Source organism: Gymnoscopelus braueri (genome assembly GCF_963280865.1).
Source record: "Gymnoscopelus braueri genome assembly, chromosome: 10".
Taxonomy (NCBI): Eukaryota; Metazoa; Chordata; class Actinopteri; order Myctophiformes; family Myctophidae; genus Gymnoscopelus; species Gymnoscopelus braueri.
In genome coordinates, this window is record NC_137611.1 from 21,403,998 (window position 1) to 21,418,903 (window position 14,906).

The following is a 14,906-nucleotide window of genomic DNA, read 5'->3' on the forward strand; positions in this document are numbered from 1 at the left end:
CTGATTCAGACACGGTGAGATGGAGGAGGTGGACAGATGTGCTACTGGCAATCCGTGAGAGAGAGAGACAGAGAGAGAGTGAGAGAGAGAGAGAGAGAGAGAGAGAGAGAGAGAGAGAGAGAGAGAGAGAGAGAGAGAGAGAGAGAGAGAGAGAGAGAATACTGGATGCTCATTGACACGAAACGCTGTGAAATGAAGTAATGCTGTGTAACGGAGGCATAAATAAACCCAATACATTTATTCACATTACATTCAGCATTGCTGTCTCAATCCTCACATCTGTCTTTCAGGTTGGGCATTCAGATGTTTTGCGAGTTCATTGTGACATCTAGTGGTGAAAAGTTGTAACGACGCCCCTGCACCTCTATAGCAAATTTGACACATTGGTTTAGTTTGGGTTAAATGTGTTATAACCAAGAAAATAGCTAAAATGTTCAAAGTAACATTTTGAGAAAATACTTAAAAAGATGAAAAGAACCAGCAAAAATGTCTTCTCTACATCAACAGATTATAAAGAATGTGCACATAACATCAGTAATTGGATCCATTTTCATCCAACTTTCATTATATTACATTACACTACAGTCATTTAGCAGACGCTTTTATCCAAAGCGACTTACAATAAGTGCATTCAACATAGGTAGGGAACGAAACTACTAATCATCAGAAGTCTTAAGTGCATTTTCTGCTAAAACAGGCAACCAAGAGTATACCTAGTGCTTAAGGTAAAAGTGCAATATATCAGCTACCTACTTTCTTAAACAGATGAGACAAATAGCAAAATCAAATGAGCAAGAGCTAAAACAAATAAGTGTATTGCAGTAGCGTCCCCAGGAATTACATTTAGGGCAGGTGAGATTTTTTTTTGATGGGCAGTGACTCTGCTGTTCTGACATCAGTGGGGAGTTCATTCCACCACTGTGGGGCCAGAACAGAAAAAAGTCGAGACCGTGTAGATCGGCCAGAAGGACCCTTGAGCGACGAGGCAATCAGTCGCCCGAGGTGGCAGACCGAAGTGGTCGGGCAGGGGTGTAAGCATCGACCATAGCCCGGAGGTAAGAAGGAGCTGTTCCTTTCACTGCCCTATAGGCTATAGCACCAGGGTTTTAAACTGGATGCGAGCCGCTACGGGGAGCCAGTGTAGAGAACGGAGAAGGGTAGTTGTGTGGGAGAACTTGAGAGAACCTCTCTATTGCTTAACTCCTCTCTATTGCAACACTGCACACATTGCAAATCGCAATAGAATGCATTTAGCCCTGATGAATGCCGCTTCAGGTCGAAACATGTTGCCGTTGTATTAAATAAAGGCTGTTCCATATTTGAACTTTGAGTGCCCAGATCTCCCAATTCTTTATCTGATGTTTTATCCCGTCTGATCCAGGAGCACCTTTTACTATTTAAACTTTTTTTTGACTATTACGTCTCCGGTGAGCACCTGTTTGCCTCGCAAAATAGAACGATTGAAACGATTCCCTGTGAAGTTAAACGCTGTGATAACAATTGTCAGTGACCATCGACTTCCACCGGTCAGTGGGCAGATCACGGGGCATTGCAAGTTCAGGAAGCCCTTGTACACGCTGGGCGTTGGCAGTGACATTTGGAGGCACTGACCCCAGTGATGTATGAGGGAACACACTGTGGAGTTCCTTTGAAACTCTGTCCAAAAGGTCACCTGGGTCAGCAGCACTAGTCTGTCCTCCAAACAACATATCAGGTCGTGTCACGGGACTCGGACAGGCTTGATAGTCCATGTCAACTGGTGGAAAGCTCAGGAGACGGCCACCGCGCACCTGAGTCTCTTCACCGTTCATGCCTGTTGTTTTCTCAGGCGGTGTGTGACTTCCACCTCTGACTGCCTCACTGAAGCTCTCGTAGCCAGACTCCGCACTCGGAGAGACATTAGAAGACACGGACGCATCGCTGTCACTTGAGCTCGAGGTCAAACTGCCACGTTCTGGTTGTGAAATACTCCCAGAATATACATCGCATGGCTGATATGAAAAATCGGTTTGCATGGGAGACGTTGGACCCAGCTGTAAATTGAGGCCCTGTTGCCTGGTAATCAGACCAACTAGTGTCTTTGGATCAGGACAGGTGTTGATTGAAATGTCCCCTTCCCTAAGCTGGCAGACGGGACCACAAGATATTTCTGGTTGCATCTGCATCTCATCGCTGCCGCAGATCAACTCATTTTGACAGCTGGGAAGGAGAATGGCGTAGGACTTGTTGTCGTAACTCAATGAGCCAGACGTCGGGCTCAAGTCGTTATGTGCGTAGCCGACGAAGACCAGACCGCCGTCATCGTTTGGTGAAGTCATAGCACTGTCTGTCATTGATGATGGCAGGGTGAGGTTGGGGAGGGCTTGGCGCAGGGCTGCCTGGACATCAGCAATGATGTTGAAATTCTCAGAGAAAGTTTTGGCATAACTCAAGGACGAATCTGTGGTGTTTCCACAGCTCTCCCCGTAGTTCCCATCACTGATGTCCGTTAACGAGAGTCCAGACCTGAATGGAATGAAATGACACATGAACCCTAAGCATCCCTGATCTGGGCATGTCATAATACAGTAGGTGAACATTCGGCCAAAATAGCCAATCTACAAGCCCACAACAAGCAAACATAGCCGAGCTTTACGATGGCTTGTGAGCCTGTAGATCGGCTATTTTCGCTATTTGACATATAACGAGGTATAGGTTTAAGTGGTTAATCACATGTCATATAGTCACACTGATACAATTAATCCTTAACCACTTGAACCCCAGCATCCATATTCTGTGGGGAACATTAGCCAAAAATAGCTTATCTACAAGCTCACTTGGAGAAGAGGGGAAAAAAGCGGTCCAAGTATAGAGCCAACTCATGTCCAGTCCAGTCAATTAATTTAGCGCAGTGGTAGGCAACAGGCGGCCTGTGGGGCAGAACTGGCCCGCCAGCGATAATATCTGGCCCGACAAATTATTTTGAAAATAATTTACAATAGCTGACTGACAGCCCAGGTATAGGATATGGACAGCAATAGCTTTGAATTGATGAAATCAGGTATGATGAACAAATAGTTCTATTTCCATTCTTTGAATGTTATGTTTTCACTGTCAACTTTCCTCTTGAGACTTTTGGGTGAAAAACTTCTCTCACGTTTAAAAAAACAAACCAAAGCTGTGTTTCACATGCCTTAAATGCTACATTGTTTCTCTCCGTTAAGAGACCTTGAACCATGAAAGAGCTCTTGTTCGAAAAGGAGTATGACTCTCTCCAGATAAAATGAACTAAATATCTTCCAAGTAACATTCAAGGATGATGCCTGCACAAAAAGGATTACATAATTATTTGTGCACCTTAACATTTGATTCCGCATGCTTTTCTATTGTTATACCACATCTTTATCTAGTAACTTTTATAACAATATAGTTATTATTATTGTGGCTGCCATAATAGGTTGTAATTTGTTATATTTTTGATTCTCTATTGTAAATAATTGATTGCCCTGAACTTGGGTTTCCCATGTATTTGTTGTACCGGAAGGTCTAATTGCGTTGATCGAGCCGGAACGCTTTATAAGGTGTGGTTTCATGGAGACCCACAAGCGTGTTACACTATCCGCTCACTAAGGAGCGTCTTGTTTGAGCGTGTGCAGGACGGAACAAGGTACTTGTGTTTGCTTTCTAAATGTGAATATTTACGTTACTATGTGTCTTCTTTATGTTGATTGATGTATTTTGTTCCAGTTGTGCGTTGCTGTTGTCGGCCATGGATTCCCACTCATTCCCTTTGGTTCATGTGCAGTCAGCGAGGTGTGTTTGTGTTTCAGTTATGCTTTCATTACATTCATGTTGTTTATGCTTTAATGTTCCATTATTTATGTACGTGTATATGCTTTATTTATACAGTTTTACGTTGGATTGTTTGCCAGTAAGAGTGCAATAAATCTACCAGTGAGAGAACAAGCTGTGTCGTTCTTGGGACCACAGGCAGTGATAATTATTGTATATAAGGTTGTTTGTTGCAAGTTCCAGGTCCTAAATTAGCCATTGATTGTGTTCTGGCCCACCATCTAATGTCTTTGAAAATTTGAAAATGTTTGGCCTGACGCCAAACTTACGTGCCGACCCCTGGTTTAGAGGGTTTAAGTGGTTAAGTCACATAACTTGCTGTCTATCTGATACACTTTTTAAACCGTACTAACCAGCGTTTGCCTTCATCTGGATCCTTTACCGGGGAGTCAAGATAGACAGAGGACAAGATGGGTTGCGGAGGCTTTAGTAACTGTATTAAGGTGGAGCATAAAAACAAATATTAATTAAAAGAATGTCATCATTATTTACATTATTGTAAATTATTATTTAAAGTACTTCACATCATACAATCATATCATGGGCCATGAGTCAAGAACAAGAAAGTTCACACAGAACAATATAATATGTTAATATAATGAGTAGTCTTAACATCATACTTTATAGCTCCGCATAAAGTATGATGTTAATAATGTTAATGTTAACGTGTGTTTGATAATGAAGTACTGACAAAAGTACTCACAAAATTAGTGTTACTTGACTAAGCTTCAGAATTCACTCAAAATTTAACTATTTTCTTCTTAACCCATTAAGACCCGAGGCCGATTCAACAAATGCCTTCTAAATCAGTAGTTCTCAAACGTTTTCGTGCCAAGGACCCCCAAATTGATATATATATTTGGCCGCGGACCCCCATCTGAAAATGTTTTGTACCAGGGACCGCCAGAACAGAAGATTTGTATAAGAAAATTAAAACCTTTCAGATATTTGTTCATATGTATATTTTCAAAAATAGCAGATGTACATGCTCGCAGCACAGCTGTGAACTTGTATATCTGCTATTTCTGAGAACTACTGTTCTAAACCACTCTTCTAAATCCTAAGAGTTTTCTGAAAAACGTATGTTGCTGTATACTGTAGCTAAAATAAAAAAATACACGGATGCTTTCCCTGGTTTTAAGGCTTATAATTTGTCACGCTTAGCATGTAGGCCTATTTTATTCTTATTGTGAGTTTGCTCATTGTGTAGGCCTCATAGATGTATTTTCTTGCTGAATTTCTTTTCATAATTAGCTCCAATCTAGACGGCACACATAAAGACTCACCTTGTGCTCTGCTGGACCCATGGTCAACAATTTGGACTGACATTTGGGAATGTTGTCCCAATACATTTCTTTGAGCCTGCAATCAGTGGAGCAATAAATCCATCACAAGACAGAAATTGCACAAATGAAATTACAGAAATAATCACAGGATTAAAATGGAACGTCCATCTTTCCACCATCTCATTAATCTCATCTCATCACCAGTAGCTGAAGCAACTTGTGAAGGTTAGCAATACGCTGGCCCAGGTTAGGCCTATCACAATTATTAGATAATCAACTAATTTGAATTATTTTTGCATAATCATCATAATGGTGAACAATGTTCATACATTTTCAAACAATGGAAATAGACGATCTACAAGCTCACAACGATCTTCAAGCTCACAGCGCATTGTGAGCGTGTAGATCGGATATTTCCGCTATCTAAAAAGAAAGTATAAAATTATGAAATGTCATATGAAATGTCATTTCAGTAATTTGTCATATCTGTCCTGTCACTGTGCAATTTTTGTTTACAAAACCTAAAAGGCAAACAGAAATGTAATTTGTATTCATATGTTCCATTGTCAAAAACACAATTAAATTCTTAATCACAATTGTTTGTATGACATTAATCGTCAAGTAAAATGGCATGATCGTGACAGCCCTAGCCCAGGTTAGCAGTACTAAAACATCACACACACACACACACACACACACACACACACACACACACACACACACACACACACACACACACACACACACACACACACACACACACACACACACACACACACACACACACACACACACACACACACACACACATTAGGGTAACACACCTATAAGTGCTAACAGTGTTAACAGTGACAGTATAAGGATTATGTCTGTCTGTCTACCCACTATAAAACAATCAATATTGACAGAATGACTTACCTAGCATAACAGCACAAAAAAATGCTGTTCACAATAACCACAACAACACAAAGGATGACAATGAGCACCACCAGGAGGTTGCGAAATGAAGGAGCTGTGAAATACAGAAGAACACAATGTCAAAATCATGACCAACTGCTTTATTTGAAAACAGGCTACTATAGACAATGACAGGAAATGGCTTAACAAGCCACCAGATTCAGCTCATTGTACAACTACGGTATGTTCCCACATCCTGGTCATGATGGGTCAAAACGCAATGTTCTTCATCTATAAAGTCAGTTATATTATACTCTGGTGGTGTGTACAAAATTATTTCCTGTGTTGTCTCAAACTTTACTAATGGATGGCGGGAGAATTGTTCAAGCTATTTTACGTAAGTGGGGTGAAGTTCAGAATTAAAGAAGTGTGCACAGTTGACCAATTAGAAAATAAATTAATATAAATGCACTAATACATTTTTGGGAGCGACAGTGGCTTAGTAAGGCAGTAAAGGCTCTATAAATGTATTCCATTTACCACTGAAACAGACTGCTAGGGGTGCAACAGTTAGTCAAGCAAATATTTTTATTTTTATTTTACCTCGTATGACAAAGTATAAAATAGGGCTTAAGTGGTTAATAAAAATAATCAATTTAGTCAATTATAAAATATATATATATTTTTTTTTACTGCGATTCGTTGATATATAAGCATTCAAAAATACATAAAATGATGCTTCTCATTCTCGATGATGCGATTAATAGAAAAAGCAATTGATAGACTAATCACTGCATAAATAATGAATAGCTGCAGGCCTACAGACTGCAGTGACAGGTACTTACGAGTTGTGAAGCTCCGCTCGTCACTGCTGTCACTGTACCGTCCGCCCCAGGACAGGTAGCTCAGGACTCTGACAACGTATTCTGTATTTGGCTCCAGGAGTTTTCCAAGAATTTCCAAAGATGTTGAACTGTTGACCGTCACATTTGTAGAGATCTAATACACACAAATGGTAGTATTGCAAGATTAGTTTTTCTCTGTATCCAAAATCAAGAAAGCAGGTCTCTTAGGTGATCACTGTTACTAAATATTACAAATATCACAAATTAATATTACTGTATATTAAACAATCAGTAGCCACTAGGCAGGCTATGAGTTAAAGGTATCATGACATTCATTTTCACTTTTTTTATTTTCAATGTTTTATTTGGGGTTTTATGACCTCAATTACACCCAAAAAAACTGAACTTAGAACATTCAGTGGATTTTCTGTGGTCTGGGGTTTTCTGAATAATTAGGCTGAAAAGTAATCTGAGCCCTTCGACAGTGAGGTCACAGTCGATTAATCCCGCCCACTCTCCTCCTCGCCCCTCCCCTCCCCTATCCTTTCCATTGGGGGGGCGGAGCAGAGGCGATGATTGACAGGCAAAATCCCTCACCAGCGACACCCGCAGGCAAAGATTTCTTTTTTCATTGCAGTTGAAAAGGCTTTAGAAATGTGAGAGAAAAACACCTGCCATTGATCACTGGAATGGAATTTTCACTTAAAACTTTTTGTACACTTTTGAAGGACCAGGACAAAGACTTTGAATGTGGTGTAAAAGTGAATGTCATTAAACCTTTAATGCATTGATTCCCAACCTTTTTCTGGATCAGGGCCCATCTAGCCTCGGAAACCCATGCCTTTTTTTTGTGTTAGGGCCCACCTATCTGACCACTTAACAAGTGGTCACATGGGTGGGCCGCGTGCATTTTCAGAGCATGTTTATTTTAATGATCAATCAAACGATCGTGCTCCGGCTTGGATCAATGCAACTAACACAGTACTAGTATACTTTAAGTTGCTATTTATCTTTATCACAATGAAAACTATATCTTTAAAATCTTAGTGTTTTGCCAATTATTTGCAACGTCCTCACGGCCCACCACCAGTTGGTCCCTGGCCCACAGGTTGGGACTAACTCGCTGAGTTAGTGGAAGTCTGGAAGGTTTGTGTGATGTTGACTAATACCTTGCCTCCTTTCTTGCGATAGATCACCAAAGCAGTTATATCTTCTTCGACGGAGGAGGACCAGTCTTTGTAGTTTTTATCCCATGTGATCTCAATGTTCCCAATCTCTGTGATTTTCACTGAGGTGATAGTTGGGGGTTTGGGCTTTACTGTGGAGAATGGAAACAAGTACAAGATTGAGTGTAAGCTGAAATAAAGATGTTTATTTTCTCTCTTTTAGTTGGAAATGTCATCTGAAACATAATTCACCTGTGAAGATTCTTACATATTTGGTAGTATAGTACTGTATATGTATGTATTGTATATTAACGTAATACGTCAAGTCTCTCAAAATGAGAAGCCAATACTTTACCACTTTAAACCTGGCGTTCCTATTTTGGGCATGTCATTAACGCGTGGCATCGCGACACTTTGTGAGCTTGTAGATAGCCTGTTTAAGCAGGGTTATAACTTAAAGGAATGTGTATGTGATATTCTTTTGTTGAAGTGCGGACTAGCTGACACCAACTCGGGACATATTTGTTCAAATAGGGGTTCAACAGCTCTATATTCCTATAGCAATCATTGCTATATAGAGTGTTTGTTGAGTAACAGGGGTCTCCCCATCTCTCCCGTTCTTTAGTAAACAGAAAATACATTTTCAAGTCGGCTCTGTGCATAACTGTAGTTGGGGGCAGATTTGAACAGGAAAAACATGACACGTTCACATCTGCTGCTGAGTCAGTCAAACGAAGCTATGGGGAAATTAACTGGAACACGAAACAGGTATGCCATCTTCTGACATGTGGATACAGTTACGCAGAGAGCCTATTATGCAATCAGTAGAGAGAACTCATATTCAACAAGTTCACCACATGAAATGGGAAGTGACGAAACAAAAACGAAAATGGCAGACAAAATAGGAACTGGAACACTATAAATTACTGTTAAAGTTATAGGCAGACATTTACCTTGGATTAATGGTGGCCTTAAGCAACTTTTTCAACGGAGAGCTATGGCCTGGTTAAGGCTCTTTACTTAGCTTCCATCACCCTGCTCTTGCTTCTAATAATTCTTGTGGATTGTACTTAACATAATTATAGAAATGAATTCTCCAATGTGCATGTATGTATTTGTATATACTTTTGCATATTTTATTAGTATGCAGACGAGCTTTGCATGGGTATGTTTCTGTATGTACTTTGCCATTTTGGGGTGATTAAGGGTGTGTGGAAGTGGATTGTACTGAGAGAGCTTTTGTCTGCGTTTGTCTGGATGTTTGTGTTGTATTGCCTATTGTATTTTCAGTACATTTGTGTTCAGGACCCCCTTGAAAACGAGATGATTCATCTCAAGTGGCTTACCCTTCCAATAAAGGTATTTTAAAATTGAAGTTGATAAATGATCTTTGAGGAGTTATCTCTTCTGACTGGATAAAATTGGCATCCCACCCTTGAAATGTAGTATTTTTACTAAAGAGTTGGAGAGATGGGGAGACCACTATTACTGAACAAACATTCTATACTAGAAATGACTATTAGAATATAGAGCTTTAACTTTTAACAAAGTGTTAATTTATTTATTAAAAGAAAAGCATATCACTTACACCCTTTAAAGGCTTTAAATTGACATTAAAGTGAGCAATGCTTATTTGCTCTGCAAATGAACGTCTTGTTCATTGTTTGCATTATACATTGCATTATACAAACTATGAACAAGAACATGTCCCCTATACGCTGCGTCCCTCCTCTGTCAGTTGGGACTACTTGACAACACTGCTTACACAGTTCTCTTATCATTGTGAGTTTATCTTTATGTAAATGTAGGGAGGGTTTTTACATAGACTGTGAAGTGTGACGTTCAACTCACAGGTCTTGTTGATGTCCACAACTATGAAGTCCAGCTGTTGGGCACCTCTCAGGAGTGTTGCATTGTGCTCGCTACATATAACAAGGATCATTTCAAAAGAGCATTTGCACTCAGAAACTGGACCCTCTTCAGACTGGAAATTGCAACTTTCCGAAATTGACTTTCCGCTGTGGGTGACACAAGCAGATTAGCAGCGTTCAACAATAATAACATGCTCATTATGCAAGGGTGCTATGGCTCGGGGTAGATGACAGAGTACAGCAACTTGCAATGGGCCTGGTCTACAAGACACACTACACCACTACACCACAAAGACACCCATGTAGCCTACCTGTCAAACTTCAAAAAAAGAGCTCCACAAATCATGTTCAACCCAGATTCAGCTCAAACAAGGGGTTAAATCCGTTCTACTGCTATGCTACCAAAACTATGGAATGCCCTATAGTCATAAAAAAAGTGTGAATCCTTGCTCTCCTTCAAAACCGCTCTAAAATAGCACTTACAGGTGGCTGCAATTCGGAACTTGCCCCTGTAAAAAGTCCAAGCTTGTCTCCAGAAATGCCCCCAATGCACCCCCCAACTGTTTACTGTACATATTTTTCTTTTTAAATTACTCGTTGATATGATGTTTTTGCATGTATACTTAATGTTTGTCTTTAAATGTTTCGATGAATTGAATACACAGGAGTCAGGACCCCAATGGAAACAAGCCATAGTGCTTTCTTGGGTTTTAATCCTTTAAGTTTCCTTGTATGAAACTCAAACTGTACCTCGGTGCTGTTTTTGCAAACTGAAAGTAGGCCTATTCAATCAATCAATCAATCAATCTTGATGTACTTTATTTAGTAAGACATGAGAACAACAGTACATGGAAGTACAAATTCACAATACAAGGTCTGCTAAACTGGAAGACTCATAAAGCACTAAGCTTGTTTAAAATGAGATCCCCATGCACACAAATCATGATGACATATAAGAGACAGACAGATATACACACTACTTTACAGAACGTCATACAATCAGCTTACAGGTTACTGGTATGAAAAATGAAAAATATGTACAAGAGAAGAAACATTCGGGGAGGGGGGGGGGGGGGGTTGATTGCAATCAAACTCTTGGAAGCAATTATTCAAATATAGACTGTCTCTTTCTGTTTGTAGCAATTCAAATATGTTGATACTCACTCTTCGTCGGTCATGTCCAGAATGTATTCTGAACAGTTTGGGTGGTCACTGGAAGGTCTAAACTGACAAGACATGTTGTAATAGTCGTTGTAACAGAGAAAATCTCGTCCCGTTTCACTTTCAGCTCCTAAATGAAAGGAACATCAGTCAGAAAGGAAAACCATCATAAACTGACAGCCTAATAGATTCATTAACAGTCTCAGTGACCTAATGACCACTGCTTACATATTTATAACATGACAGTATATAACGACGTAATCATGTGACATAGCTCTGTTTGACACAATGCTGTGCCCCTCCAACTGTACATACTTTCTCCATTTTCTTAAACTATTTTTTATTATATTTGAACACTTGCTTTGGCAATGTAAACGTATGTTTTCTCATGCCAATAAAGCTCCTTTGAATTGAATTGAATTGCTTACCAGAAATAGACATCATGATCCCAAGTTGAATGAACATAAAATGAAGGATACATGTCATCCCTCCACGAAGAGTAAGACAGAACATGTCTGAAACTTTATTATGGATTCATCGACGCGAGAGAGCTAAAAAACGAATAGGCTATATTATTTACAGCGTCAATATACTGTAATAATATAATGAATAGCCTATATCGGGCAATTGCTGCTGTGCTGAAATCCTTCTGAATCCAATCCACGCCGGATTGTCGTTCCACTAACTCCGTGAAAGTTACGGGAAATGATGCAGTGTAATATGCGTGGCACTGCGTGCGTGTGTGTGTGTGTGTGTGTGTGTGTGTGTGTGTGTGTGTGTGTGTGTGTGTGTGTGTGTGTGTGTGTGTGTGTGTGTGTGTACGTGTGCGCGTGCGCGTGTTTGTTAGATAGAGAGAGAGAAACTCATGCCCAAATCGTTGGAAGTCCGTCCCACTTCCTCATAGCAGGGGTGCGGCGTATAGCTACTGTAACTGTACAAAAAAACTAACAAAATGGGGAATAAACAGAATTTCTTGGATTTCTTTGCGTTTACAAACAACTGGGGATTTGCAAGAGATTAACTGTAAAATGATTTAAATGTCCACAGCGAAAGCAAGACGTTGACCGTGAGCAAACTTGCACAAATTGTAAAAAAAAAAAAAAAAAACACACACACAGACACACACAACAACAAACAAACAAAAAACAACAAAATGTTTTGGCCAAACTTTAGAGCAGCAATATTAAAGGCGGGATAGTTGACATTCCTCCACGATCAATCACATCAACACCTGAGAATAATGACGGGAAGAAAACGAATAATAGCTAATAATATTTTTGCAACACTTCATGGTAGCTGTGGTCATTATAACGACTGTGATTCCCATGTAGGGAGATAGAGGGCACTAGTGACTAAAACCAGTATTTAGAGAAATGTGGAATTGTTATTGTGGAAAAACTAGGAGATGTATATGGGTCTCGGATTGCTGTGGATAGCATTTTGACAATATGGGATCTTTAATCGAAAATGTGTTTCCACCTGGAATTATCTGTGAAATAATTGTCAGTTTACTTCTATTCTATATGCATTGTTCAAGCTGTTTGACATCGACCCATTGGAGTGTCCTAGATGAGACAAAAATGTGCACTCCTCTGTAATGTCAAGTGGCTATACATTGTCATTTCAGCACCATGGACAGCTCAGCTCCGGGCCCATTGTAATTGACTGAATGGGGCACCATGACCGGCCTACTCGGGAATGATGCAAGTTGGGAACAATGCAAGTTGTGAATGCATGCCCCCAGGGGCGTGCTTTGCTGTAGGCAAGGTTCGGCGGCCGCCTGGGGCACCACACAGGCATGGGGCACCATGAGATTTTTTTAATTATATATTTTTAATATATTTAAATAGAAATAAACAGCTTTCCAATCCATTCGAGGCCCCTAAAAAGGGGGCACCATGAGATATTTATTTATTGAAAATATTTTTTTAAATATATAAATACAAATAAACAGCTTGATGCCCCACCCCCATTGTACCCGTTGTCAAAGTATCCATTGTATGGTATCCATCTGTTTGTCTGTGTCCCTTTTATGCCCATATAGATCCATGTTGTCGTCATAATTCCCATCAGCACCAGCACCACCATATATGGGCATATCGGTCCGATCAGCGATTCTGGACAACCGGATCTCCATGTAGGCTATGCCTATATATGGGTATATCGGTCGGATTAGCCAGGTCGGAAACAATGCAAGATGGGAATGCACGAGTACCTGTTGTACCCGCCTGTGTTCCTTTTATGCCCATATGTGGATATCCCTGATGTCATCAGTATATGCCCATATATGGGCATGTTGGATTGGCAGTTCAGGACAACTGGATATGCCTATATATGGGCATATCGGTTGGATCGGAGGGATTAGACAACCGCTCATCCTGATGGCTCGACGCCAGGCACCGTTTGAAGTCGGTCAGTTAATTTTTTTGATCTGTAAATAAATCTCAACTGCAGAGGCAAATGCTGTACTTTGTCTCCACAGTAATTATCTAACAGCTAGTTACTGTACTTTGCAGATTTGGATTGTTAATACATTATCTAATAAATTATGATGTAGTATTATAGGTCAAGCTATTATCTAATAAATTATAATGTAGTATTATAGGTCAAGCTACCCAGCAGTAATTAAAATCAGTTGCATGCTGTCCAAACAATCCAATCATAATGATTGTGAAATGAGCCATTGTGAAATAATGAGTAGCCTCATATTTTGCTGGGCATATCATAAATTTTCTGGTGACTGAATAGCTGTTAAACAAACTGGGTCTAAATGAGGGCAAAAGCTAGATCACAACGCATACACTCTAAATCTTCACACCATGTCACAGTATAGGAAATGCAAAGCAGAATGTTAAAGACAATAAATCAAATAAATAAATAAATATGCTGCAGTCAAGTGTCAACTGAATAATGTTTGTAATATCCATGTCTTGTTGATGAATTGAGTAGGCCTACAATGGACCACAATGGAAATAAGCCCCCTGGGGCTTTTTGTGTTATCCTTTTAGCATAGCTTTTTTGACTGTACTACCATACTGTTGTTAACAAACAATCTTGTTAAAAAAGTATTCAATCAATACATCAATCAATCAAATGCATTTAAAACTAAAGAGAAATACAATTATTATTATATTACAATGTTACAGTATAGTCCTATGAAACACGAAACATAATTCAAAAAATAAATGCAGTGTCAACTGTCAACTGGAATGATAGTCTATTTTCCCCCAAGGCTTCCATCAATCAACAGTGAAGTCAAGCTTTAAAGTTTCTATGCACTTTAGGTAGTAGGCCAGTTAGTACAAGGTCAGTGAAGGTCAGTCAGTGGAGAACTAATACTCCATCGTACGAGGGTGTCGCTGGTGAAAAAAAAGAACAGCTCTACAAGCTAGAGCTGTTCTCGGCAAACGCTTTCCGCAGTACCATTATTTATAACTGCTCGTAGCCCATATCCTGCCTGAAGCCCGCCTACTGTATCCTGTAATTTCAACGCACACATGCATACACTTGCAATGACAGCTTCCGTATCCACTCTAAACCGGATATGCAATCTGCAAAGCAATGTAGTCCCAGTCACGTCGTTGTAGTAACATACAGCCCACATTCAGTGTTGCCATGTCTGCTTATTATAAGCAACTCTGGGCTTGTATTTCTGTAAAGTTGCTTCGTTTTTTGGGGCTTATTTTTAATGTGTGGTTTGCTTATTTGGGCTTGTTTCCTAATGTTGTTTAAACCAGTGGTTCTCAAACATTTTCATGTCAAGGACCCCACATTAATATGTATTTGTCCACTGACATGTCATAAAAATGTCGTTAAAAATGTTAGTTTTTTCATTCCAAATTGGTCCAT

The 14,906-nt window shown here is 39.8% G+C and overlaps 1 protein-coding gene across 3 annotated transcripts; it reads right to left on the bottom strand.

Annotated features, from left to right (window-relative positions):
- Positions 1 to 223: 223 nt before the first annotated feature.
- On the bottom strand, positions 224 to 11,812 carry LOC308094244 (uncharacterized protein). 3 transcript variants are annotated; one of them, XR_013933932.1, is made up of 10 exons: positions 11,486 to 11,812; positions 11,061 to 11,187; positions 9,877 to 10,043; positions 8,029 to 8,177; positions 6,860 to 7,013; positions 6,036 to 6,129; positions 5,118 to 5,193; positions 4,185 to 4,264; positions 1,415 to 2,505; positions 224 to 1,349 (listed from the first exon to the last, which is right to left on the bottom strand). XR_013933932.1 is itself a non-coding variant. In XM_080440772.1 (9 exons), the coding sequence occupies exons 1-9, from the start codon at positions 11,568 to 11,570 to the stop codon at positions 1,482 to 1,484; spliced, it is 1,956 nt and encodes a 651-aa protein (XP_080296898.1). In that variant the 5' UTR covers positions 11,571 to 11,812; the 3' UTR covers positions 224 to 1,481. The 3 variants fall into 3 exon arrangements, 1 of the variants encoding a protein (XP_080296898.1); XR_013933933.1 differs by having other exon boundaries at positions 224 to 881; positions 920 to 2,505; XM_080440772.1 differs by having other exon boundaries at positions 224 to 2,505.
- Between the last annotated feature and the right edge of the window lie 3,094 nt (positions 11,813 to 14,906).